Raw genomic sequence first — 27,532 nt, forward strand, 5'->3', positions numbered from 1 at the left:
GGCTGGAGTTTGGTACATGCTGAGTTTTATCATAAACACCCATTCATACAGATACAACCAACAAGTGATTTTCCTGTCTTGTCATTGTGCTTTAAGTACTACAGTAGTTCTGTTTTAGTTGATTGCTACTGAGACAAAGAGATGACAGTGTGGTTCCTTGTGTTTTCATAACCCTCTTGCTGGTTATGAAAGCTCCTAAGCTCTGTCTCCTGCTGTCCCTTAGGCAGGCCTCTCCTGATGTCCTTTGATAGCCAGGCTGAGCTGGAGCCCCTGGAGCTCGTGTGGGCCAAATGCCGTGGTTATCCCTCCTACCCTGCCTTGGTAAGTGCCCTGTGGCTCTCCCACAGCCTGACCTTGCAGCTCAGGTAGCCCAGAACACAATTCTGTTGTGCACTATAACCAGACAGAAACGGAAGACTTCCCAAAATAATGTGATATGTGCTTTTTTTTCTCCTTTCCCTTTTGCATAGTGAATTTTCCCTGTATTTGTTGTTTCAGAGCTTTGCAGAGGATTCATAAAACATTGGTCTCTCATGTGAGGGGTAGGAGCTCTTTTCACTCTCCTCTCCTCTGAGGAAAGTCATCAGTACTGTAGGGATGAGAAGACCTAAATTTTATAAATGCAGGCACCAGGTTCTGCTGCCTGCACATTTTCCTGTTTGGTGAGCACAGATCTGTAGGTGCCCAGCTGGCCCTGTCATGTCTACATCCTCTTGCAACAACCATATGCTTGATTTAAATATGAGCATATATGCATGTCCCTTGAACGTTATTTCTTACTGTTTATCTGCCTTTGGATATTTATCTATTAATGCCATCAAAAAGGGCAGATTCTGCTGGAGGTGTGACCCTCATCTATGTTCTTACTCCAAGTGGGAGCCCAGAAGAGGGAGCATACTTGGATCTGCTGGCCATCCTGGCCAGCCAAACCAGATTTAGTTCTCCATGTGGCTACAGTCAGAGTTAAACTGTGACATTGAATGGATTTAACCACCGAGACTGCCTCCAAAAAAGGCTTTTTTATAGCAGACTGTTGTGGTGGCAAAGTGTCTTAATAAATTCCTACAGATGGCCAATGTCAAAGCCAGTCTACTTTTTCAAGTCCTTAGGAGTGGAAGAACAGACTGAGCATTGCAGCCATCCTCTGCCGTTTTCTTCTCCTCCTGTGCTGACAGGAGCACAAACGTGGACATGGACATTTCTGCTTTATAGGGGGAGGTCTGATATATTGTGACTTATCTTCAAAATCACTTTAGTCTCTGTTCCCCTGGCTTGATGGAGCCAGCACTGCTTGTCAACTCTCAAAATATTTGGCCTGGTTCTGATCTAATGCAGTGTAAATCTAAGCAACGCCACTGATGTCAACTGAGTTGTTCCAGAATGGAGCTGTTGTGAAACAGTGTTTTGCCTGTGGAGTACAGCAGGAGCATTACATTTATTTGGACTTTGGCATGAGGGAAGGAAATCCTTTGCTGAACAGAATAATGCTGAGTTTGTACTGAATTACACATTAGTGTAAATGCATTTGCAGCCACACAGAACCACGCACATCCCTTTTTCAAGATGAGGTGCCTGGCTTTGGGACTGACTGGCTTCCCTCTCACAGGAAGCCTCAGGATGAAATTTTTGTAGAAAGAGACACTGAAAACAAGCAATTTTGCTTACCCACCCAAAGCAGACATAATTTGTATAGCTTGCATACACTGAAAGAACAGAAAAATAATGCATTCTGTTCATTGCTGGGAAGTTTTGTGCTAAATGTCCTCCCTCTGTGTCCCCAGATTATCGACCCCAAGATGCCACGCGAGGGTTTGCTGCACAACGGAGTCCCCATCCCTGTGCCCCCCATGGATGTCCTGAAGCTGGGGGAGCAGAGGCAGACAGAGGCAGGAGAAAAGCTCTTCCTTGTCCTTTTCTTTGACAACAAGAGAACCTGGTGAGTGTGTGCAGACAGCTCCATGATGAGTGTGAGCAAGATTTAACATAATCTTTGGGATGTGGGAGCATACAGGGATTATGATGTAAATTGGGGTATTTAAACATGCAGCAGGCAAAAGGAGTCTAAATAAGGAAGACAGCCTGTTTTTCCTGGCTGAAGAGCACAACATCTGACAGCTCCACCTCCACAGTGAGCAGTTCAGCATCCTTCACCCAGAGCTCACATCACCACAAAAATACTGAGGCACATGAAGAGAATTGACAGCAAATTACAGAGAACATTTGACTTCAGAACATCAGCAGTCTGTTCCTATGCTGCACAGAAGACTTTCTAAAAATTTCCAGGCTAACTTTTTCAAAATGCAGGGTTTATTTCATATTTAGACTTGGCTGATTTTTCAGAGGTGCTGAGTACTAGCAGTTTTCAAATCAAGTTTTTTATTTAAAATGGTTCAAAGCAAGAAAAATATCTGAAGGCCTTTTGTTGTTGTGTTTCAGACAGGATGAATCTGCTGATTTTAGGATTAGTTGCTGACCATGCTCACATGGTAACAGTCAACCAGCCAGATATAATAAAACATAAATCAGTGAAGAGCCTTAAAACTACCAATAAGTCTTCAAAGTCTCTGTGTGAAACAACGGGAAATCTGTAAAATTTGAGATTTATGCTGGAAAAGGTGACAGCTGCATGCTGAGCCTACTGGATTATTGAACCAGCAAATACCACATGGGAACATGAACAGTGACACAGGAGGCAGAACCTGTGTGCAGCTGGGTCACAGAAACACGGTTTATCTTGTGGACGAAGTGGGTGCTGGATTGTTTGCATGCTGTGGGAACAGAAGACCTGGGCTTGCCTTTTCTTCTGCTGCCTCTGTAAAATGTAAAAAAAAGGAGTTTAAAAAGAAGCCTTGTGGTGTTTGAAGGGCCCTTCTTCTGAGGAAGGCTTGTGCTGGCATTCCAGGAAGAGCAGGGAAGCTCCAAGAGGTCAGGGAAAGGCTGGAGGAAGGAGGTGAACACTGCCAGGGCTGGAGGGAAAATAGAGCAGAACCAAACACACAGAGGGTAAAGCTGCAGGGGGAAATTTCCCCTGACATTTGGGGATTCTGCAGGGTTTTATGGGGTCTGAAGAGATGGGGACAAGGTACAACAAAGGGAGAAGTATTTGCCATCTGCTTGGGAAGCTGGGAAGGGGATCAGGTTTACATCACTTGGTGAGGGTGCCTGTGTCCTCTGGGTGAAAGAGGTGTCAGGAGACAAACTCCTGAGGCTTTTTATTAGCACACTGCATTGTTCCCCTGTTCCTGATTACAGGAACCACTTGATAAAGAGCATGTTCTGCAAAGAGAGACTAATGATTTGTAGCAGAAAATCAATGGCAGCATGTTTTCTGTTGCTGTAGTCATCAGTTTTCAAAATCTTAAATCTAAGGTTGTAATTGAAGCTATTTTCCCAATAAAAGTAAACATCTCCTAAGCTTTGTCCTGCTCTTGTTGAATACAAGCTTTGCTGCATGTTTACACTCTTCAGAGGCCACTCAGAGTCTTGTTTACAGTTTGTGGGAAGCTGAGGTGCCTCAGGAAAGTACTAAAAACCCCTCTTGGAGTCAGATCTAATTTTGATTGACTTCAGTGATGCTGCAGAAGGGTGGAAAAGATTGAAATTATCATCTTTGTGTGAAGAGAAGCTGAGCTGCTCTGGATTGCCCTTACTGGCTGAGTGGGAGGTGAGCTGTGCCAGCAGTGGTTGAGGTGGAGCTTCAGGGGGCTGGATGGCATTAGGAGAGGTGGGTGACACATTTCTCAGTGTCCAGTTAACCTGGACAAATGACCACATAATAAAAGCTTGCTACAGACAAGGCATTTGCAATTAAAGCAATCTTTTGGGGTCAGTCTGGGCTTGGGATGTGTCATCCTGGTTCTGGATGATACTCAGATAGTTGTACCCACCTAAACTATAAACTAATGCTTACAGCTTCTTGGAACAAGACAGAGCTTTTTTGAGGATAGAAACTCACTTTGTACCATGAACATCCCTGTATTTGCTGCTGTGTGGAACACAGGAATTTCCAACTTTCCCCTGAGCTCCAAGGAGAATTGAAAGCTTTGAGTAAGGATTCCAATGCTCAGAAGGCATTTTGGCTGCAGGGGCTTCTTCTATGTCAAACGCAGCGAATTAAACGTGTACCATCATTGTGGGGCATTAATGATAAATAAATACATTACACAAGGGTAAAAGCTCCTGGGGAGGAGGTGACAGATCTTTGCACTCCTCTCTGCTGCAGGCAGTGGTTGCCACGGGACAAAGTCTTTCCCCTGGGTGTGGATGACACCGTGGACAAGCTGAAGATGATGGAGGGACGCAAAACCAGCATCCGCAAATCGGTGCAGGTGGCCTACGACCGAGCCATGATCCACCTGAGCCGTGTGCAGGGGGACAACCCCTTCATCCCGGCCTCCTACCTGTGAGGGGCTGCTGGGCCAGCCCTCCTGCTCCTCCAAACGTCCAGCTCACTGCAGGGTGCAGCACCTCCAGCAGCTGTCAGCACTCCTCGGAGTACCCCGAAATGTGCCAAAAAACACCTTGTCCAGCTTCTTCCTGAATGTGTCTTGCTGAAGAGCTGGCAGGAGATGAAATGTAGTCTACAGGGAGTAAGGTAGGTAGGAAAAGCTGACAGGTGGCAGGAGCCAAGGTGAGTTGCTGCAGTGAGCAGAGCACACAGCTCTTGGATGTTTGGACCTCATGCACCATCCCCTGCTCCTGCCTCCCCTGGGCTGCCAGGGTTTTGAGTCATCAGCCAGTCCCAGGTAATTCCTGGGAACCTGGCACCCCAGGATCTTTACAGGAATCCCAACTGGACTTTCTTGTGCCAAATTTAACCTAACCATTGTTGGCCTTTTCATTTTTCTTTATATGACATTGTCCTGTCACATAGAAACCCCATAGAATCGTAGCTGGGAGCTCTGATTGTGATTCTCTTGCCTATGTACATTGTGTTTTCATGTTTATATTTCTCTCACTGCATTACAAAAAGCTTGAGATTTTGGTAACCTTCCCCCCTTGCACAGTTTCATGCACAGATGCACAGAGCTTTAAAGATGAATATCAAATTACCTGATCTGTGTCTATATGTATGTCCTAGCAATTAATTTATAGTTTCACGTTTCAGTTCTGATTTCTGTGACTGCTTGTTGCAGTAACATTTCCTATCATGACTTAGCACAGTACCTAAGAAAAGAGAACTTCCTTTTTTTAAGAAGTAATTTTGGAGGTGTCTGTTGAGCTGGAGCAGCTCTGCAGGCACTGAGGTTGATCAGGGTTGGAGGGAGATGCATCTTTTGTGCTGGTTTATGCACATTTGGTGTAAGGCTCCTCTTCCTTTTTCCTCCCCCTATTTTCTGTCTCCCTGTTTCCTTCTGCCACATTTTGGACTGAAACCAAGCACTGACCAGAGCACACAACCCTTCTGCTGTTTCACTTCTCCCACATGTGCACATCCTTTCCTGGTGTGTGGGTCTCCAGTGTTGTCATCCAGGTAAACCCAGACAGTCCCCTTGGATTGGGTTTGCATTGCAAAAAAACGGGGACAAACTGATGTTTGGGAATTTGGTGACTACATCTTTTCTATTAGCCAAGGACTTTATGATTTCTCTGATCTCTTCTGTTGCATATCCCTCTTTGCTTTCCCATTTTAAAGAGCCAAAGGTGCAAAGCAAGATTGTAGATTGAATATCATCATTTTGCTTTTTAACTCAGTATTTTTTTATTATTTTTAACTTTTTCATACTGAAGAGAATGTGGAGTCAAAATAATAATTAATGATAATTAAGAGTAGGGAGTAATCACTGCCATTTCTACTTGCTCTACTTTTTTAAAATACCACTTCTTATACATTGGGGCATGGAACTGCATTTGAAGGAATTTTAAGATTCCTGTACCATATAGAAATGGGGCATAGGAGTTTGTAAAAATATTAATAGTGATAATAATGCCCATGGAGTGTGGCTAGGGAAGGATGTTGTGTATATAGTTGTAAAATGTTCTAAATTATTTAGACCTATTGTCACCATTCTTGAAGTCCTCAGTTGTGTTGCTGGGTCTTTTATATGCACACAGTGTAATTTATTTGAAGGAACATACAGTTTTCCAGGTGGTAGCTCAGCTGTGGACTAGTGACCTGTGTATGTTTTAAGGTCTTGGGAGTTGGTCTTTTTTTTTTTTTTCATTTTGTTTAGTTTTTTTAAATGATTTTAGAATTTGGATTGGCTGATTTCCTGTTGTTGCTACAGAACCTAAATGTTACTGTCAGTCTGCTGTAAAGCACAGATTGCTCTATTTATTGTAGAAAGTGAGTTTATTTGCTTTCTAGAATTGTTTATATCAGATGGTATAAGAGAAGGAATAAGAAAATTTATGCTTGTAAAGAAAAAAAAAGCTAATTTTACCTACTATAATCTGACTGTCTGAGAGTATATTTTCTCTCTGAGAAATAAATGTTCTAATGTATGGAAAAAAAAACAAAACAACAAAACACTACCCTCAAAAAGATTTCTTCCTTGCTAATGTTGTCCTGAAATCCAGAACTTACCGTGATGGCTTTTACTTTTCCCAGTGGTCCCAGGTACAGATGGGAAGAGCAGCGCCAGTGAGGTGACCCAGGGAGGGGTTTCTTGTCCTGCCTCTGCCACGTCCTGTGTCCCCTCTGCAGTGGGTGACACAAATGGGTGCTGCATGGAGAGGTCCCACCTTTTGCTGTCTTTGTTTGTAGAGTTTGGGGCTTTTTTTGTTTGACTTTTTTTAATTCTTTCTTTTTTTAATTGATGTTAAACTAAGGACCACTCTGTTTTCTTAGAGAAAAACAACAAAAGGCACACACAAAGTCAAATGCCTGAGAAAAACAACTCCACCTTAGGAAAGTGATTTCTTGAGATACTGTTTGGAGTTTTATTGGCAACAAGGTTCTGCCTGTCATGCTTGGCCCTGGCCTCACTGCCTGCTGCTTTCTCCCCACTGGGAACAGAAAGGGAATGTGGAGGTACTGGGAGCCTCCACCCCTGCCAGGAAAGCCCTGGTGGCCCAGCAGGAGCACTGGGAGAAACCCAGGGTGGGTTTCCATCTCCTCAATCCCTCCCAAATCCAGCCCATGGCACAGCACAGAGGTTCTGCCCACAGAAACATCCCCAGCTGGGGGAGTTAACAGCACTCACTGCAGGGTGTTGTGGGGGACAGCACCGAGAGCTGCCCTTGCTGCTGGGGACAGCCACTCCTGCAGCCAGGATTGTTCCTCCTCCTATCCCTGGAGTGCAGCCCCAGCACAGCCCTGCCCTGCAGGGCCCAGGAGGCACTGCCAGCACTGCAGCCCATGGCTCTCCAACGGGCTCTCCTTCGCTTCTGCTGGGAGCTCCAAGCTCCTCCACTGCCCAAACCCTGAGATGGGTTTCTGTCACACCTCGGGCAGAGCTAGCACTGCAAGAACATGTCGGGGTAGAAACCTGCAGCTCTGGAACACCCCCCTCCTCCAGAAGGGTTCAAAACCCTACAACACCACAGCCAGGCATCCCTCTCAGGCAGGGAGAGGATGGGGAGAACAAGGGGTGCATGTTATAAATATAAAATCTGCTACAAAGAGAAGACATATATTGTACATCTTTGACCCATATACACAAGAACACAATATACACAGAACGCCTCGGAGGAGTGGGGATGTTGTCAGGAGGTTTTTGAGAGATGTTGCTCCCCTACCAGCACCCCCTCTGTGCCTTCCCCACACGCTGGATGGGGCTGTACTCAACATCAGTCACCAAAAGTTCCACCAAGCTGGCACACGTCATTCCAGGTGTGTGTGGATGGAGTGGTCGTGGCCCCTATCGTGCCTGCCCTGCTGCCCTGGGGGAGAGGTAGGCGAAGAGGATGGAGAGAAGGAGGGAGGGCAGGCACGAGGGACTCTCTTGTGAACCCACAAAGTGCTTGGGGGGTCTCTGGACCCTTGGAGCAAAGGTAGGCCCTGAGAGAAACTTCTTGCCCTGCCACCCTCGTGGGGAAGGATTCTGTGGCCAGGCAGGTCTCTGATAAGGCATTTTCATCTGGGAGTTGGCGCAAACAGTGTCAGAAGAGAGGAGGGAGCAGATGGGGCAGCGCATGTGGTGTAGGGCAACGGGAGGCAGCAAAGCCAAAGTGGTCCCAGACAGACAAGTCCAGGACAGGGAGTGGAGAGGACAGGAGGGCTTCGTCTCCGGCTCAGTTTATCTGCAAATCTTCCCCCATGTTCTCCCTCAGCCCCTTGAAGCCTCCGTTCCTGGCGTGAGCCACCAGCATGGAATGAAATACTGAGAGTTGTCAAAATGGCACATCCAGGCGCATGGAGTGGCAGACAGGCACACGTTCAGAGTTAAGACAAGAGTTCAGGTGAGCTTTGTACAGCAAGGAGCAGCTCCTGGCTGGAGTGTCCGAGCACTTGGGATGACAAAAATGCCACAGTGATCAGATTGGGCCAGGATGAGGGGCGGGCATGGGAGAGAGGAGCCAGTCTGGGCACCTATCTGCGGTAGTGGTTTGGGGCATCTGCAAACATGTACTTGAGTCTGTAAGCTTCAGCCAGCAGCAGCCCAATCTCTTCATTACCCCAGTGTATCGTGGGCAGGTTTTGTAGCAACATCAAAAGGCCCTGGAAGAGGGGAAGGTGTTTAGTTTGGAGAGGCTGAAGGCAGAGCACAGATCCAGTGCAGGCTGGGGGCCGGCCTGAGCAGTGGCAGCAGTGCTCAGTAACTTTTACCCACCACACTTGCAGTCTGAAAGGCTCAGGGACAACATCAAGATGTGCTTGGGTCTAGATCTGAACCAGTAAAGCACCCCAAGCCCCTTGGAATAAAGGGTGCTGTTACAGGGTTACAGCTGGACACAGGAGGGCAAACACTGATCAGAGCTGAGATCCTGATCAGGAATGGGATGTTTGAACCCTCCAACAGCTCAGTTCTCTGTCCTTATCACCAAGGCTCAAGTTACTTCTAGGCAAAGCTCCTGAGACCTGGTCTTGGAGCCAGCTCTGACATCTGTCTATGTCCACACTGGGCTCCCAACCAGAGCAACTCCCTCCCCTCTACTTCCCTTCCCCAGGAAATCACCCCCAACCCCAGGGTCGTACTTGGAAATCTTCTTCATCCAGGATCTCCTTCCGCCACTTGATCAAGAAGGCAGCGCAGACGTACAGGTGGAAATGGGAGAATCCTTCTGGCTCTGACTGTGGACAGCAAAACTCTGGGTGAATTCCTTCAGCTCAACTGGAGAATGACCCCCAGACACAGATGTCCTACTGGGCTACCCATCACCCAGCTGGCTGTAAACATCCTGGGGCCACACTGCTTCATTTCCCTCAGCACCCCAGCTGGTGCCAGGAGACCTCTGTCCTCATGGGGACAGGGACCCAAGTGACAGTGACAAGCCAGGCAGGGAGGGCAGTGGAGCCTGCATACCTGGTAGGTGTCCCAGAGGCGGATGGTGCAGCGAAGGGGCAGCTCCCTCATGAGCAGGTTGTTCATCCAGCGAAAGGCAAACTGCAGGTACTCGACCTCGTACTTCCTAAAGTGATTATGTACCTGCTCTGAAACAGCACATTTCACTTACACACCTGGGGCTCACAGTGCCCCAGCTCCTGCACGCTGCTCACAGCTGAGACCTTTTTCTCCTAAATTCCTCCTCTCCTCACCCTGTGCTGTCACCAGGAGGTTTCTGGCTGACCCTGCCCTGCTCTGGTTCTGTGGGTGTTGTAAGAAATCTCTAACCCTGCCCTGAGAGTTGTCCCAAAGGAGGCCTCCCTCCCTCTGCTGACAAACCTGAGCAGACTCCCGTGTCACCTACCATCGATGCGGCTGACTAGCTCCTCCAGGGCTTTCACTTTCTTCTGGATCCCTGGCTGTGCAAAGGTGTAATTGTCCTGTGGGGAGAGGCCTTGAGTCAGAAGCAGCAGCTTTAATAGCAGCTAGAAATTATCAAACCCAGATCAGCAATTGGGATGAGATTATCATGAGCCAAGGAGACAGGGCTCTTGAGCACCAGGACTGCCTGCCTGCTGTGAGTTCCCTGGTCAGGACAGGGCCATCTGGGCAGCCACAGCACCCACCTCCCCAGGATTTCACTAACAGATTTAGCTCAGTGAAGTAGCAAAACCTCCCTAATGCTGGAGCATGCAGAATACTCCCTTAATCAGGGAGTGGAGACAAGCACACTGCCACCCCAGCGAGAGCAAAGGAATTCCCGTGGCCCTAGGGGCTCACCTGTATCCCATCCAGCAGCTTGCTCATGCACCAAAAGCTGTCGGCTTCAATGCTCCGTAAAACATCCTGGGACAGGTTTGTCACATCAAAGTTTTCCACATCCTCCTCTGCAAAACAGAGTGGGAAGAGCATCAGGGAGATGGGGGACACCAGGGACATGGGACAATCCCAGGGACTTTATCAGGCTAATGCTTTGCAGGAGGCACTGTAACAGTCCCTTTGTGTTAGGGATGTGCCTGGCACAGTCACAGCACCCATGCACTCACCTATTTCTCCAGCTGAGCTGAAGAACCCCAAAAGACTTGTTGATCATGCCCTGAACCCAGTCCAGCTCCTCAGGGAAGCACGGGAGGGATCCCCGCACTTCTGTCATCCTTCTGGGACAAGGGCTTTGCAGGGACAAAGATCCGGCACATTGGAACCCGTTTACACAGAGCACGCCTGCCGTGGGGGACAGCAGGTCTCTGCCAGCTGGGAGCACCACAGGGAGAACTCGGAGAGGAGAGGTTCTGGCTTCACTACAGCCAGAACCCAGGGAAGGAAACACTGCCTGTGGCTTGGGGCAGCACGAGGGAGCTGCCAGTTCCTGCTCCCAGCTGGATTCATCAGTATCACCCCAGGACCAAAGCACAACAAAGGCACCCAGCCCAGAGGCTGCCAGCTTTGAGGACTCATGAGAAAGAACTGCCAAAGCTTCAGGAACCTTTCTAGGAGAGCAGGACCCTCAGGCATAGCTGTGAGGACCCAAAAGCATGCAAAGATCTTCCTGGGCATCAAAAAAGACACTGAGTTAAATCCAGCACAGGGACAGCTGGGCAATGTGGCAGACAGGGCTCAGCTTCATGGGGTTTCTGCCTCTCCTGGAGCCCAGCTGGCAGGAGAGCTCCAGCAAACAGAAGCTGCCGCAAGCACAGAAGAGGCTCAGTGTGGGGAAGCAGAGATTTGTGCAAGTTTATTTTTCAAACCCAGTGGGAGTTTGACAGCACAAGCATCAGTGGCAGCTCTGTCCCCAAAGGGCTGTCACAGAGTAAAAAAGGCTCCTTGCTTTTAGATGGGCTTGTGAACTCCCCAGGGCGTGTAAGAGGATGAAATGACAGTGGTCCTGGCTGAGCTTGGAGCAGAATCACCTGCTCCAAGCCCAGCTCACCTTAACTGGCAGCTGGAGGGGGAAACAGCCATAGGAAGGCAGTGGGACTGGGGTGGGGAGACAGGAGACACAGGTCTAGCTCTCCTGGCTTGACTGACCCAGCAGTTCCCTCCCTTTTCTCCTTGGGAAGAGAGCACCCACCACGCTGCTGTCATGCCACTAAATCAGATCAAATAACAGAGCTAAGCTGGCCCATTTCCCATTTCAGAGGCTCAGAAATCCTGGCAAGCATCTTTGATATTCCTCAGAAAAAAGCAAGAGAAGGAGAAGATGGGGCTTGGGGCTGGAGCCAGGCCACCCTCTTGGCTCAGATACACTGCAGGCACTGCCACAGGCTTGGGAAAACCAACACCAGCAGATCCTGCCTGAAGGAGGAAAGGCAGGACAGAGCCAGTGACTCCAACACTGCTCCCACCTCTGCTTCTCCTCTGGGGCAGAGTTCAGCTCCAGAGCAAACTGCCACCAGGAGCTTTAGGGACAAACAAGAGCTTAACCCACTCATCTCACAATCTTGTAGTGCAGAAAGAATAGCAAAGCTGTTTTCTAGCTGCACTTCATCATCGCCGTGCAAAACTATCACTCTTCTGCTGGCTTTTCTACAGCCACTCTCACATGGTCCAGGTAGGGACAAAGGCAGGTAAAATCTGTTTAGTGTGCATCTCCTTCCTGATGTCTCACAGAGAGGAAGGTGGATGGGCAGGAAGGACCAGGACAGGGACATGTGGACACCCAGGACTGGTGGCAAAGGCTGGCTCAGCCCTGAGGGCATGAGCCCTGTGCAAAAATCTGCCTGTGGATGGAGGATCATGATGGACCAGGGACTGTGGTTACCTGGCAGGGAACAGCCTGCTGCTTGCACCAGCATGGGGACGAGAGAAGCAGCTCTGCCAGCACCCCCATGTCAAAGCAAAACAGTGGCCGGAGATTCCCAGCAGGAGCCACCACACATTGCAGGAGGCTTTGAACCAAACCCCAGGTGCCTGGGATGTGGCTCAGCACAAACATCTGCTTAGCAGCAGCACGGAAGAGGCCTCATGAAAAGGAGATGCCCAACATATGGCTCTGAGAGGGACTGAAAGGAAACCACTGGCTTGGTGATGACCACACTGAGCCCAGGGGCAACAAGGGCTCAACAAAAGCAAAGTTCCTGTGAGTGACATTTCAAAAGAGCTCAAGGAGGGCACAGGAGAAGTGAAAGACCAGAGAGGCCAGGGCTCCATGCACCCCCATCTCTGCTTTCTATAGGGAGGCTTTAATGACTCTCCATATTCTGGCAGTGGGGGCTCAGGGCAAGACTGGACAGCTGAAGGAGAGTTAAGCCCAGTCTCAGCTCACAAATTCCCACAGCTCTGGGCAAATCTGCAGTGCCTGCAGTGAGCCCCAGGCCCATGGAGGTCAGGATGAGTGGTGACACAAGTGTCCCCATTCCCTTCACCCAAGTTTCTGCTCCTGCTTGCAGGGAAACAGTGTCTTCATTGCACTGTGATTAGGATTTAGCGACAAAGCCAGCTAGAAGCAAACAAACTCAATACTTCCCATGGCACTGCTCCTCTCTACAGCCCTGCTGTGGCACCAAACAGGTCCCAAAGCCAGGACAACCTCTTAGGCAAGGCCTGGAATCAGGGATGGAAGTGGTGTCACACAGGCAGAGAGTACTGGGAGAGACTGCAGGGCACTCCTGGGGATGCTGAACTCACCTCAGCTGTCACTGCCATCCTAAATGCAGACAAGCCCTGAGAGCTGGGAGTGACTCAGCAGAGGGGCTTGCAGGGCCTGAGCTGGGAGGGACTGAAAGCTCAGTATCCCTGTGCTTGTTATGCCCTCTCTGATGACCTGGAAAAACAGGGATATGGTTTCTCCAGGAGGTGCTGAGCTGTCATTCCTGCCCCAATTCCTCAGCTGCCAGACCATCTCCCTTCATCCCCATCCTCTCCAGAGGTGCTGGGAGCCTGTACCCATCCAGAGGGCACCAATAACAAGCTCAGCTGCTCCTGCAGCCTCAACACCTCCCTCAAGCTCTTCCTCAGCAGCACCTGCAGCAGAAGCCATCAATCAGGAGGAAGAATTACTCCAGCTATAGATCTGTCAGTGGCAGGAGCCCAAAGCTTCCATGCTTGTTGCCAAGTAGCTGAGGCAGTGGTATCCATGCAGGAGGCAGGGAGAGCATCACAGATGAGCCAGCTTGCCATGTTAGGGCAAAGGAGAAAACACCACAGCTAAGCCTACCCCACCTGCCACGGATGCAGTCTGCAGTCTGCCCAGCACTGGGAAGAAGCAGCAGGTCTGGATCCAGACTGGATGGGAAAAGCAACTGGTCCCAACTGGCAGAAGGGGTCTGGGGAGTTCAGACAAGGACTGGAAAACTCGGGGGATAAGCTTCTTCCTGCCTCAGCCTAGCTGGTGTTTTCTGAAGCTGGTCAAAGGGGCACACACACACTGGATTCAAGGTATTGCTCAGAAAGAAGAGGCAAACAGTGTCAGTGGGATGCCTTCAGGAGGGATGTCAGTGGGATGCATCAGGAGATGCAAGTTAATAATGGGCTCATCCAGTCCCCAAAGCACCCAGGGCAGCTGAGAGAAACAGCTTCCTGTGAATGATTGCCCTTCAGTTGCCCCCTCCTTCAGGACCTGGAGAGGCCCACATCCTTCCTGCACCTTCCATGGTGATGATAGAAAGAAATCAAGTCAGAGGCACTGCATTGTGGGTGCTCTCACCCTGCCCCGAGGCAGCTGTGTTTAACTGCACACAAGGACCTGGAGTTGGGTAACTGCTGACTGTTTCATTGTTTGTGTCAACTTCAAACAAAGGAAGCTGCCAAACTGTTCCATGGAAATGACTGCTAAGCTACAAACCGTTCCCTGCCCAGAGCACCCTCCTTTTCCCGTTCCGTCTTCCCCTTTTCCAGTCCTTGCAGGGGATGCCAGACAAGCCCACTGAAGGATGTTTCAGGCCTTGGGCTGGTAACAAAAATAGTGAAGATATTAACAACCAGACACATCAATCAGCTGGTGAGCTCCAAAGAGAGATTTTAACTCATCCGTAGAAAAGATGGTTTGTTGTCTGCAAATGCAATACCTGCCCAAAGCATGGATGATGGATCAGAAGTCTACAATGGACTTGGCAGCTGGGACCAGCCTGTGAGGCTGCTCCATGAGAAGTCCCTGGACTGAGCAGCAGAAGACCAGGGTGCTATCCCAGCCTTGTGCTTCACAGCTAAGCAACATGAACAGCTCTGATGCAAACATCCCAGGGGACAATGGTGGGCAACCAAGCACAGGAGCCAGCTGGCAGCACACTGGGCTCCTTCAGGGATCTTGTGGTCAGCAGAAAACGTGCTCTGAAAGGAGAGAAGGGGCAGCAAAACTGAGATTTGAGGATGGAGCCAGTGCTGGTGTCAACTTCCCAGAGGAAGCTTTCCAGAAAATGTAAGGGAAAATTTTCCAGGCCAGTTGTACACTCCCCTGTGAGCATGGGAATACCCACAGGTGACACACAGGTGTGTGAGCCCTCAGTGGCTCCGTGGGGAGGGACTCGCTGAGCCATACAGGCTGTTCCCTTTCCCAAGAAAGATGCAGCTTGAAAAATACAGGGAGAATTTCCTTTGAAGATACTTCCCACAGAAAGGTGAGCTGTCCCTTGGGGTGTGCTGCACAAGGATTACCAACCTGTGCAAGGCCTCTCCTGCTGCAAGGACTTGGGTGCAGCACAGACTGAGCTGATCCAGGCTCCAAGGATCCTGAAAATCAGTGATCCAGCATGGAGAGCCCTCAGCCCTGCCTGCCCAGCTCCTCAGGGGCCTGTCTGCAAAGGCAGCTGTAGAGAGGAGGCTCCAAATCAATGACATAAATCCTGTTGCAGAGGGGTTATAAGGGACTGACCACTGCCAGCTCTTCCCCATGGAAATTAGAGGCAATTTTTGATTTGTCTTTTAACTGCTACACAGACCAGGGAGCAGGTAGCCACCATGACAGCTCATGACCCAATGGCTGGCTTTGAATCACAGGCTCTGGAGACAGAAGGGTTGTTGTTGCTTGGCCAAATTCAGTACAGCTGCTCTCCCGAAGAGGAATTTTTCCCTGCAACCCAAGTTTCAGAGAGAGTTGGAAACAGGAAGGCCACATCCAGAGAGGAAGCTTCAGTAGGGGTGAAAACAGCCCTGTAAAGATGGGGAGAAGCTTCAGCTGGGGATGAAAACAGCCCTGGTAGATGGTGAGAAGCACAAACCCAGCACAGAGCCTAATAGGGCCAACATCAGCTGCCACATGCAGGGAGAGCTAATCCCTGACACCCAACAGGGTACAAGACTGCAGGAAGTCACACCAGGTAATACAGGCAGCTCTGATGATTCACACCAGCTCCCTTCTTGCCTAGGTCACTCACTGTGCACAGCTCTGCTCCTAACCCAATAAATCAATTCTGAGCAAGTGGCCTCTGCCAGCACATGAATGCCATGGATGCTGCTCAGGCCATAGGAGAAGTCCCTCAAAGGGAACCTGCTCAGATCTGATCTGTTCTTCCCACAGAAGGGAATTCACTCCAGCTGCCATCAGAGACACACTTGGTGCCTTCTCTCCTTCAGGCTGTGAGGAGCAACAGCACTTCCCAGAGACCAACCCTGACCACACTGGCTCTCTCAGTGGCAAGCAAGGCGGCTCAGCCCTTCACAAGGCCCTCAGCAGAGGCAGATTACTACCACTTTACAAAGCCTTAGCTTGATAGTGCAAGGCTTTCACTCACTTCAACTTTTGGATCAGATCTTAAAAATATTTATTCAACAGGATTTCTGACACTAATACAGCCTTATGAATTCCTTTTCCCTTCTCTTTACAGTGGATGCTAAGAGCCTTTAAACATAGGGATTATGACATCCCAGCATTAATGTCAACTCCAAAACACAGCTAGAGCCAGAGAAGGAATGAAAATACCATGGGTGGAAAGGACTTGATCTCCAGCTAAAAGCCAGTGGCTGACAAGAAATCCAGAAGCAGCAGGGAGAAGTCAGTTTGCTTTCTGAAACTATCAGTTTGAGGCACACACCTGTACTAGCACCAAAGGAGGGAATCTGTATTTAAAGTTTCTTTTACATTCTCAGCAGGGTCTCTAAACTTCACACATTCCTTCTAGAGCAGGCACTGTCTGCCAAGTCCCAGCTTTGAGAGCAAGACTCTCCTCCAATTCTATAGATCAGGGCTTTGCCTGAGCTCCCTCAGTGCCTAGAAGATCCCATTCCCCTCCAAGCTGTGAGGTTGTTAAGTGCATAGAAATGCAAACCCACCCTTAGTATTTCACCTTCTGTGGGGCTCAGCAAGATTATGAAACTGAAGTCAATTCAACCAGAGAGCAGAGATACAGAGGTACAACTCCAGCCTGGCTCAGGCGCTCTGAAGGAAAAGAACATCATCCCCTTCTCCAGCAGAGAAAGTTTTCCTCCTGTCAGCATTTCACACCACTTCAAACCCCACGGTCAGGAGTGCTTACAGCAGCAAGTGTCACTTACCAACATGCTCAGAGAGGAACACAACAAAGAATGGGGTGACCAGGTCATTGATGCCCTGCACATAGCCGCTGGCTGGGTGGCGAATGGCCCAGATAAACAGGATTCTCTCAAAAATCTAGGGAAGAACCAGGGAAAGCAGGTACCTGCATTAGCCATGCACAAAGAGAAGGCAGAAAAGTGTAACTGCCAAGCTCAGGGAGTGCAGACCATGCACTGACAGGCTTTTCTGTAGCAGTAAGGTAATGTTAGAAGCATAAAAGTCCTAGGAGAGACTCCTGTGTCATCCACAAATCCCACACACAGGCCAGCTCACTCTTCAGACAAGATAGTCCAAGCTCTTCATCAAAACCTCTGCCTGAAGAAATGCAGACCCAACTTTTCAAATCCCAGACAGTTTAATATCCACAGGACAGGGCTGCCTCTTGGCAGAACATCAGTTGGGAAGATGAGGTATCAGCACAGCACTTCCAGAAAAACACCACAGATCAGGACACTTCCCAACAGGGTAGCCTCCCTCACAACAACCAACATTCCCAGACTGCCCCAAGTCCCTAGACACCATGCTCTGACACACACTGAGCTTGTCTCCAGAGAGGACAGGTACCCACACCTCCTGACTACCTATCAAACCGATCCCTGCCCAGGTTGCTCCCATAAAAGAGGTTTTGAAGCAAAACAGAACTATTCCTGTGTTCTGGTTCAAACACCTTCAATTTGTCTCGAAACAAAAGCTTCAAGTTTTTTCTTCTTTGGCAAGATGTAGCTCTTGGCTACATCTTGCCAAAGAAGAGATCATCTCATAACCCCAAAGCTCCAAGTTTGATGTCTTTCAGAAACATGGGACAAGACCAGACAGTTCCAGGAGGTATTTGCATCAGGAGCTGTCAGGCAGGGAAGCTTCCCAACAAAGTTAATTCCCTAGGAGCAGTCACTCCATACACACATCCCATGGCAAATGCAGGGCAGGAGCCTCACCCCCCCCTTACCTCCTGAACAAGAGGCTGCTGGAAGAGGGGAATGAGTGGGTTGGTCCTTGGAATGTCAATGTGGATCTGGAAAAGAAGGTGGGTTACACACACCAGCTGTGCTTTCCAGGGGCACCATAATTTGTCACAGGCTAACAGAGGGGAATCTTCCATCAGGCAAGAGCTGACAAGCACAGTGAGCTACACAATGGACTACAGATGACAGCTGTACTGAGAAAATCATCTACAGTTATCTGCCGTCTGCTCTGCTCATGTGCAGGCAGGTAGTTCAGAGCTGAAATTTACTATTAGACCAATTTAGGAAAAGCTTTAACAAGGACAGAACCATGGTGCCTTTTCCCCAAAGAGGAGACTCCTCCTAGCTACAGCTAGAGCAAGTCTTGGCATGACCACACCCATGGGGACAAGCAGCAACAAGAGAAGAGGAGAGGGCTATTCCCAAAGCAGAAAGGCAGGAGGAGGGTTCCTACTTGTCTGTAGGTGTCCTGGTGGTGCTCCTCATTCCGGGAGTCGTAGTACTGCTGGATGAAGCCAAAGTACTCCTCCCTTTTCCGCTGCAGGGTCAGCTTCCGGCGCTCCGAGTTGGCAGGGAGATAGCCCTGTGTTGGGAAAACTCAGCTCAGGGGAGACCCTCTTTCCTCACCAGCCCTTGTAATCCTGCCAGCTGTGCACCCACAGACATCAGGCACACAACTCTGGAGCTCAGGAAATAGGATTCATGGAATTTGGCCTTCCCAGCCCCCAAAAGAGAGTGAACCACCCAGTCCCCCAAGCCACTCTGGGCTTTGAGCTCAGAGAGGATGCAGCAATGGCACTCCCTGATCAAAAATCCCTACAGCTCACTTGGAAGCTGGGCACTGGGAACACACAAGCTATGGGACACAGGGAGGTGTAGAGTATGTGTCCCTGAGGTGGCCCAGTCCTCCCAGACTCCGGAGGCACAGCTCCCAGTACTTACTGACAGCAGTCTCCAAGTCACAGGCCGGACCTCTCTGGGCACACCAGGCCAGCTGCATTTTCTCAGCTCATCTGCAAACGGACAGTGGTGGCAATGGATTAGATCCTAGGCACGTCCAGGCACCACTACACCTAGAAGGAGAGGAAAGCCCAGTCTGCTCCTGCAGGCTCTGGAGACAATGAGCCTCCAGGAAGGCTCCCACACTAGCAATGACTGGGGATGTGGGTCTGCTGCAAGGAGAGCAGAGATGATTTCAGCCCAGCTCAGGCACAGAACTGGGAGCTGCACAGTCACCAGTGTGCCAGGACCTCAGTTCTCATGCAGAGCCCAACAGCCCCCAGTGATCCCAACCATCATGTGCAAGATGGAGAACCATTAGGGACAGACAGGAAGGGGTTGGAGGACATCACCATCTGCCAACAGAGCAATTCCTGCAAACACCCATCTGGTACAACTGCAGACAGTGATTTTTTCCACCCCAAAGCAGACCTGATGCAGGCAGCAGGCCCCCTGTGCCCTCCCCTGCTCACCCAGAGGCACCCTCATTCTGCCCCACTCACCCAGGTCAGTGTTGTGGCTGGAAAGGAGCTGCCGGAACTTCTCCAGGCGCGTTTTCTCCCGCACGGTCATGGGGGGAGCCCCGGAGGCATTTTGGTCAGAGATTCGGGCCACAAGGGGAATGACAGGTCGAAGGGGGAGGGATTGCTGCTTCTGCAGGGGGCTCCGCACACAGGCCTCCTCTAGCAAGAACCAGATGCTGCACTGAGCTGGGGAAGGAGGTTCCACCTCTCCAACTCCACCTCGCTCCCCCAGCCACTGTCAGACACTGCAGATTTCACCCTTCTGTTCCTCAGCACCACAGAACAGCATCGCCGGCCCACTCCAAGGGGTCCGTTCACAGGCATCTGTTGTGGCTCTTCCACAACTTTCCCCCATTTCTCCCTCCTTCTCTTCCTCCTGCATCCAGACACCTGGCTGCAAGTGGATCAGACTTCCCTCCACATGTGGGTAGGACAGAGGAGACACGGCAGAACTGATGTCCAGATCTGCTCTGCTCTCCCAATCCAAACACCAATCAAGCTAATTGCTAGTGCAGACAGAGGAGCTGATGGGCTGCGAGTGCCATCTCCTGAGGTAATCTCACTGCACAGGCAGACAAGGCAGAGTGAGTAGGGGCTGCTGCTGCCCAATTCCCTGCCCAAGCTGTGTCAACACAACCTCAGCCAGACCTGTGCTAAGAGCAGCACACCAAACCACTGTGGAAGCAGACAGTGAGCAAGTCCCAGCAAGAACTTAACAGACCTCAAAACTGACTTAGCACCCAGAACATGGAATACTCTGGGACAGACATGTATGCAGGATATTGAGCAGCTGAGGACACAAGCCTTAAAGCCAGGCCTCTGAAAATGGCTCCTTGGAGTACAGGATACTAAAAGGAAGAAAAAGCCTCCGTTGTGCTCATGGGCTGTGTCACAGCCTCTTGCCCATACTGCAAGCAACAAGCAGCTGAGTTCAGTGGCCAAGTAAGAGAGCACTGGAGCACGAGGCTGCTCCTGAAGATGGCTCTTACCAGAGGTCCTGGAGAGCTGGGCCTCGCTGCTGGACTTTATGACCTTGCAGTTGGTGGGCAGGTCACTGAGGGCAGGCTGGCAGCGCTCGGGCTTCACCCGCAGCTTGCTGTGGTTCTCCAGAACCTGTGCTGCCGTGGCCTTGGCCACTTTAGAGTTCAGAGTTTGCAAAGAGGACGAGGAGGAGGAGGAGAAGTCCTCGTCTTCGTCATCCCCAATGTCCCAGGCATCGCTGGTACTGCGGGCAAACTCGTGGAAGCTGGAGGCTTTCTTGCTTTTCATGGGCAGCCCACTGGCCTTGGAGCGGTCCTTGATGAAGCTGTGAGCCACAGGAATAGGATCAGAGCCATGGATGAGTTCATTTTCTTTCCCCATGCCCTCACTCCAATCAGCCAATCCCTTTCTCCAGTTTCCCCTCTCAGATCTAAGGAATACATTAAGTCTCTCTGCGCTGCCCACCGTCAGGAGTGGCTGTGACAGGCTGCTGTGACAGCAGTCTCAGAGGTCACAGTGGCAGCACACAGCTGGAGTGCCAGCCTTCCTGGCTAGGAAGGGCAAAAGGTAGACAGGTACAATTCCTCCAGCTCTGCCTTCCCCCACCCTACACAAAACAAGTAGATTAACACCCAAAAAAAGGTCTTGCAACCTGGGGAGAGGCATGTCAGAGGGCAGTTAGAGCAGGTCTCCTTCCATGGACACTCCCAAAACAGCTGCAATTGTTCTCAGCAGCCAGACCAGCCTGGGTCTTTCCTCAGACACAGAAGGAATTTACCCTTAAGCTACAGAAACTTACAAAGTCCACCACCTGACGCAGCACAGGACAGGGTCAAGGAGGCAATTCAAACCAAGAATTTTGCCTTTTCCTGCTGGAAAGGCTGCTGCAGTTCTCCAGCCTTGTAGCTGCTGGACAGCTTTACCTCCCTTTCCCTTAATTTCTCCAGCTCCAAAGAGGAGCAGAAGGATCAGACACTGTTTTAAAAAAAAATAAAAAAAAGTCTGTTTCCTTTGATGTTACTGCATGGATTTCCTGGCCATAAAGGGCACCAGCAGATAAGCTCTCCCTGCAAGCTTTCATAGAGCTCAAGGCAGCACCACACCCCACTGCTGTCCTTCTCTGCTGCAGTATCATAGTGCCAGGGATGCTGGAGACTTCCACCTACTGCAGAACTGAGCCCCAAACCTGCCAGGCCTTGTGGCCTGCATCTCCAGGAGACAAACACTTACTTTTTGGTGAGCCGGGAATCCAGTGGAGGATGCTGTGCTCCATAGACAGGCTGAATGCTGCAGGAAGGAGAAAAGAAAAAAAACCCAAGATGCTGTAAAAAGAGGTCCTACAAATAATCTCAGCCTAAACTGGGGTCACGCTTCTTGCCTGCTTTTGGGAGCTGAATGGAAGAACAAAAGCAGCTGCAAAAACCTTCTAATTTACAAGCCTGAAATCCAAAATGCTACGTGCAGACGAAGATTTGTTCTTTGCAGCAGCAAAGAGAAGCATTGTTTAACTTCTTAGGCCTGGTCCAGCCTGAGCTGGGATTTGAGATCTGCTCTTTTTTGCACCACCAGCTCACTCCATTTGACCACGTGTCTCAGTCTACCTGCTGCATACACTGAGGTTCGTTCTCTTTTCCAACAAGGGAACCTCCAGTTTGGGGAAGTCACCCTCCCAGGCCCTGTGGGACAGGGAAGGACTCCATGCACCAACACTGGGCTCCTCCAAAAATGTAGTTCAGGGTTTGAAGCCCATGCTGTTTCTCAGGATCACAGCCAATGCCACAGAAAAGGAATGCCTGGTACAGTACATGGTTTGACTTGGGTCCAAATCCCAGTTTAATCAACTACTTCCTATGTGGCCTGAAGTGAGTCTCCACCTCTCAGTCCCTGTTTCCTTGGGAATCGTGGGACAAGGAGCTTGAGGGCTCCAGGCCCTACATGGGGAGCATCACCTCAGAGAGCAACTACTGAAAACATGCTCATCACTGTTTTTACAGGCTCTGGAGGTGAGACGGGGATCCTGAGTTATCACCTGCATTGGACGAGCTATTCACAGTCACCCCACCCTGGAAAACAACCTCTGGAAAACAAGTCCTGCAATGCCATGGCAGAGACAAAGGCCCTTTCAGAGCTGGCACACAAGGAACAAGCTTCTCTTGGGTCAATAGAGCTGGCCTGGTTTCTAGAAGCTGCAGATGGTGCCCGGCAGTAAAACCAGCAGAGACCAGCCATGGAGGAGAGGGATGGCAGCCTGGTGCAGCTGGGAACAAGCTGAGGATGCAGAAGCAACAGGTCCAGCTGGCAGGGAAGAGATGCAGAGAGCCAGGGCAGAGGCTGGAAACAACCACAGCACAGAGAGATCCTGGTGGAGCAGCTGAGCTAGGGGTGGAATCACCCCTGCAGTGGCTGTCCCTCGTGGCTGGAAGTCCTCACTGGCTTTATTATCGAGGATTAAGCCTAGGACAGAGTGTGATGACTAATGAGCATCTGGAAGTCAGGACAGCAATTAAGCAGAGGCACTTCCATGGGTGGACATAGCGAAGTGATGATGAGGAGAAAGAAGAAGAAGCCTTCCGGATCAGCATTGCTTCCCAGTGACTTGTGGCAGCTCCCTGCAGGACAGGAGCCAGCAGAGCCTCTCCCATGCCCAGTGCCAAAGTCACACTGTCTCAGGATATCCAGCACAAGGTTCCTGCTCCCTGTCAGGGACCCACAGGCTGCCAGGGGGGAACTGCTTTGATTCACCTGTGAAGGCCCGGACTTCACAAGACCAATGAAGGATGTGTGTTAGAGAGAGGAGGGGGTGTGGCAGCCAGTGCTGGGGGAGGAAACCCTTTCCTGGGGTTCTGAATCAATGTTTGATACGATGGCAGAGGGTCCCACCTGCACACAGCTCTTTTTAAACTCTTACAACCCAGACACTCCCAAAGAATCTCAAGCTGATCTAAGCTGTGCTCCCAGCCTGACTGGAGGGGTCCCCTGCTCTGTCCCAGCTTAAACTCCTTGGGGCAGGCATTTCCTGCTGCCTGGGTGTTCAGTGCAGGGTACAAGGGGTGACCAATGGTGTGAGTAACAATGGCTGTGCTCCCTGTGTGACATCTCACAGGATCATCCCAGGGTGTGGGTTATTGACACTGCAGCAGAGCATAGCCATGAAATGCCACTGCCCTTCTGGACACACAACACATTTACTTCCAGCAGGCCGTTTCTCCCCTTTTAAAACAGCATTTAAATAACCCCAGCAGACCCTGGCTGTCTAAAGAGCAGGGAATAAACAACCCATGACAGAGGACAACACACCACAGTACTCAGCCAACACATCCCTAGAAAATTACCAGGCAGAGAATAGCCAGTGCAAAAACCACAAGATAGCACTGGAAAAACAAAACAGCATTTACCAATTCTAAAGCTACATCTAAAATCCACCCTAAATCTACAGGGACCACAAGCTAATAAACTTTATTAGCAAATAAAAGCTGATATAACTAAGTGACCAAACACACAAAGTGTCATGGAAAAGGAAGCTAACACAGTATCCAAGTTCCTACAATGCCTCCCTCTGCCAGATTGTCAGGGGAAAGAAAGGAGACAGCCAAGAATCTGTACAGGAGGGTCTCCCAAAGCTTGGACAAAAAAGAAGAAAGCATGGTTCATGTCTAGTGACCATGGATGCAGCACATCCCACCTCCACCCTCCGAGTCAGGTTGCTGAAGACCTGTTGGTGGCTGTCCCTGGAAACAAACAGCACACAAGAGGTAACAAGGCTCCTGGTTCCAGGATATCTGCCAAGGAGGCAGTTAGGAGAAGGAGAGAACACTGCCAAAAACTTCCCGATGCAGAGTGTCACAGGCAGGACCGGCTGCCTGCCAGACCGGTTCACCTGGTTTGAGCTTTCCAAGGCAAAGCTCAGAAGCCCATGCAGAAGAGAGATGGTGTCCAAGACCACCAGCTGAGAGCATGGCTGAGACCTTCAGGTAAGAGACAGGAGCAGTTAGGAAATAACCCAGGGAAAGCACAGGATTTTCCTCCCACAGGAGCAGCAGAGGAGGAATAGAGAGGTCCTTGCACTCCCTTTGCTCACCACAGACATGGACTGTCCAGCCAACTAAAGGAGTTGCACAGTGACAAGCAGATGAGTGAAAGCACATTAGAAAGAGATATTTAACTGGCCCAGCAAGATTTAAAGCCAACTAAGCATTTCAGACTGCACCCATACCCCAGGAGGCAAAGGGCAGGGTTCAGATAAGGCAAATGAGAGCAAAAGTGAGGAGCACCAGGAAGGAAAAGCACTTGAGAGAGCCTCCACAGAGACGTTGATGCCCTCTTTCCACATCAGCCTTGCTCCCAAGGCGTTGCAGGGAGCCTCTCCTTCAACACTAGCCTCTTCTTCCTAAATACCATGTCAGTCACACATTTCACTTGTTTCTCCCATCCCTGAGTGAGTAAAGATGCCCTGAGAGGAACCAGGACATCACAGCCAGAGGAACTGAGGCAGGGAAGGTACAAACAGAGCCCTCACAGTCCTTCCTCTGGAGCAGAGGGGGACCAGGAGCGACAACCCAGACAGCTGAGGGTAATGGGGGGTTCCGTGCATTATCAGGGTCACCCCTTGGGGACAGAGCTACTGCCACCCAAGGCGACACCTCTAAGGACTTTGGCAAGGATGAGTCTTCTTCAGTATCTGTGGAAAGGAAGATGGCACACTGGGTACCTGGCTCTGGGAATACCCCAAAGAGGCCTTCAAGGCCCCCTGATCCCTCCACCCTGCTTCCCATGGGGGGCGCACAGGGGCCCCACGCAGCCCCCACAAGCCTGCCTTGTCCTCCAGATGAGGAAGAAGCTCTGACCTACCCTTGTCCCCTATACATTAAGCCTTCCACCATCAAAATTCCCGTCCCATAGACTGCGGTGGCCCTGGCATTCCCCCTATTTCGGTGAGGAACACCGGGGCCCCCAACCAGTTCCTCAGCCCCGCAGCCGAGACAAACCCTCCTGATATCCCCCGAGCCTTACAGGGGTGCCCTCAGCCCCAGAACCAGCCTGGGTGACAGCCCCCTCCCCAGGCTGAGCGCCGGCTCCAGCCCGCAGCCGGAGCGCGGGGAGCGCGGCCCTCGCACCACTTCCCCGGGGCTCACCTGCCCGGCAGCTTGGCGCTCCGCTTCCAGAACTGCCTGCCGCTCTCGGCCGCCATGGCGGAGGGCGGGGCGGGCCCGGCGGGCCGGCCAGCCCGCGAGCGGGGAGCGGGAACCCGCGGCCGGCCGGCCCCCGGCGCGGCGCGGGGCGCGGAGCAAGGCGCGGCCCCCGCAGCCGCCTCAGGGCCGCCCGCCCGCAGCCCGCGCCGCCGCCATCTTGGCTCGGGGGGGACACAGCACCGCCATTGGTCGCTGCACGCGAGGGGTCGCGGATCCACCAATCGCGGGCGGGCACGGCCGTGACGCGCGGGGGGCGGGGCCCGCTGGGCCGGAGGGGCGGGAGAGACCACGGGGTGGGCGCGGGGGGGGGGGCGCGGACGGCACCACCCGGCTCCTGCCGGGGCGGCGCGGTGACATTCCCTGGGGTTTTGGGATTTCTGCTTTTCCAGGGAATTCGCGGCGCGGTTTCATTCCCCGCCCTGGATCCCTCTCGCCTGTCTTGTGGCGTTTTAGGTCCGGTGAAGTGCCTGCTTCGGTCTGACACAGGAGCTCTTTCTGTCCAGACTTTTAGAATTAAAAATATTAAATAAATTAAAAATTGCCTCTAGGCAGCGTCGCATTTTCTGCACCAGACGGTATTATTTGTCTTCTTTTTATTTATAGTGCATAAAGCCCATAAACAGTGCTCCAGATTGGAGTAACACCTCTCATAGTATTACTATTATTCTCCACCCCACTTACTCCCATATGGAGCACTGAAGAATAATTATACTAATGACAAATTATGCAAATATTCTATTGTATATGCAAATTAGGGGACAAATTTTTTCCCACTGCCACCCCATAACCAATACCAAACACCTGCAGCACAAAGAACTGCAAAAAAGGCAAAAATAAATGAAAAAAAAAAAAAAAAAACACAAAAAAAAAACCCCACACATGTACAAAATAGAACAGCATAAAAAGAAAAAAACCCAAACCACATTACAAAAAATTAAAAAGCTGGCAACTGCTCCAGGACCATCAGAAACAAAGAATCCCAGCCTGGAACTGGCTCTTTCCACATTTTAAGTACCTATGGTCTGAGTATCCATATATCTATCAATCTTGCTAATATCTACTTTCTATTCCTCTATTTATAGTTTTCATATCTGTTTGGGGTTTTTTTGTTTTGGTTTTTTTTTTTTGTCTACTTTCTATTCAGTTTGTTATTCATGTTTCTGGTACCCACTTCCTGTTCTTCCTTTTATTCATGTTTCTGGTATGTACATTTTATGATACTTTTTAGTATCTTTCAATTCACCTTGCTATTGATCTTTCAAGTATCTACTTTCTACTCACCTTGATATTTATCTTTCTAACCTAACTTGTTAGGGTTACCCTTAGAGTTAGGATTGGTATTAGGGTTAAGGTTAGGGTTGGCTTTAATGGTTACAGGTTAGGATTTAGGGTTTAGACTCAGGTTTATGGTTTGGTTTAGATTTTAGTGTTAGGGGTAGGTTTATGGTTAATGGTGAGGGTTAGGATGTGTGGTTAAGTTTAGGGTAAGGGGATTAAAGTTAGGTATCGGTGTTAGTGTTGGAGTTTATGGTTGGGATCAGGGGAAAGAGGGTTTGATTTAGCTTTAGATTTAGTCATTAGTGTTAGGTTTAGATTTGGGTTTACAGACAGTTGTTTTCCATGGGAAGAAAAGAGCTGTCCCTGGTGTCTCAGGAGAAGCTGTGGGATGACCCCTGCAGGACCAAATCCAACCAGAGCCGTTGTTCCCAGCAGCTTTTTTCTGGGACCAATCCTTAGCCTTTGGCAATTTTAGGAGTGGAAAACCAACATTCATTCTAAAATTTTCAGCGTTGGAAACCAACATTTGTCCTAAAGCTGCTCCCAGCCAGAAGCTGCTGGCGCTTCTGGGTGTGGATGGCCCAAGCCTTTCCATGGTGGCCCCTCTGCTGCTCCTCAAACTCTGAGGTGCTGGGTTTTCCTTCCTGAGAAGAAGAACCACTCTTCACAGGTGCCTTTGCCTGACAGTGAGATTCCACCTCCTAAA

The 27,532-nt window shown here is 50.3% G+C and overlaps 2 protein-coding genes across 15 annotated transcripts in view; one reads left to right on the top strand and one right to left on the bottom strand.

Annotated features, from left to right (window-relative positions):
• Nucleotides 1–6,461, top strand: part of BRPF3 (bromodomain and PHD finger containing 3) — a 30,345-nt gene extending 23,884 nt beyond the window's left edge. For 6 of the 14 annotated variants that reach the window (XM_058855742.1, XM_058855744.1, XM_058855743.1 and 3 more), the window contains exons 11-13: nucleotides 224–321; nucleotides 1,782–1,936; nucleotides 4,223–6,461. In XM_058855742.1, the coding sequence (XP_058711725.1) occupies nucleotides 224–321; nucleotides 1,782–1,936; nucleotides 4,223–4,406 (437 nt within the window). In that variant the 3' untranslated portion in view covers nucleotides 4,407–6,461. Of the gene's footprint in view, nucleotides 1–223; nucleotides 322–1,781; nucleotides 1,966–4,222 lie in introns of those variants that run through there. The other 8 variants (XM_058855748.1, XM_058855750.1, XR_009279394.1 and 5 more) reach the window with 7 other exon arrangements.
• A 1,097-nt stretch (nucleotides 6,462–7,558) lies between these two features.
• On the bottom strand, nucleotides 7,559–25,736 carry TBC1D22B (TBC1 domain family member 22B). The gene is made up of 13 exons (XM_058855751.1): nucleotides 25,492–25,736; nucleotides 21,590–21,646; nucleotides 20,368–20,684; nucleotides 19,358–19,537; nucleotides 18,798–18,868; nucleotides 18,310–18,438; nucleotides 17,840–17,905; nucleotides 16,854–16,968; nucleotides 10,209–10,315; nucleotides 9,793–9,868; nucleotides 9,408–9,535; nucleotides 9,080–9,175; nucleotides 7,559–8,602 (listed from the first exon to the last, which is right to left on the bottom strand). Exons 1-13 carry the CDS (start codon nucleotides 25,545–25,547, stop codon nucleotides 8,474–8,476), a joined length of 1,527 nt encoding a protein of 508 aa, XP_058711734.1. The 5' UTR covers nucleotides 25,548–25,736; the 3' UTR covers nucleotides 7,559–8,473.
• Between the last annotated feature and the right edge of the window lie 1,796 nt (nucleotides 25,737–27,532).

Source organism: Poecile atricapillus, chromosome 23 (genome assembly GCF_030490865.1).
Source record: "Poecile atricapillus isolate bPoeAtr1 chromosome 23, bPoeAtr1.hap1, whole genome shotgun sequence".
NCBI classification, from domain to species: Eukaryota; Metazoa; Chordata; class Aves; order Passeriformes; family Paridae; genus Poecile; species Poecile atricapillus.

Bases quoted from the DNA above. Each gene is read 5' to 3' on its own strand.
- TBC1D22B (XM_058855751.1), bottom strand. From the start codon at position 25,547: ATGGCGGCCGAGAGCGGCAGGCAGTTCTGGAAGCGGAGCGCCAAGCTG. The intron at 18,869-19,357 runs GTGAGTGGGGCA...GTCCGTTTGCAG, and splicing joins CAGCCACAACACTGACCTGG to ATGAGCTGAGAAAATGCAGC. The intron at 10,316-16,853 runs GTAAGTGACACT...TCTGTTTTGCAG, and splicing joins GTTCCTCTCTGAGCATGTTG to AGGAGGATGTGGAAAACTTT.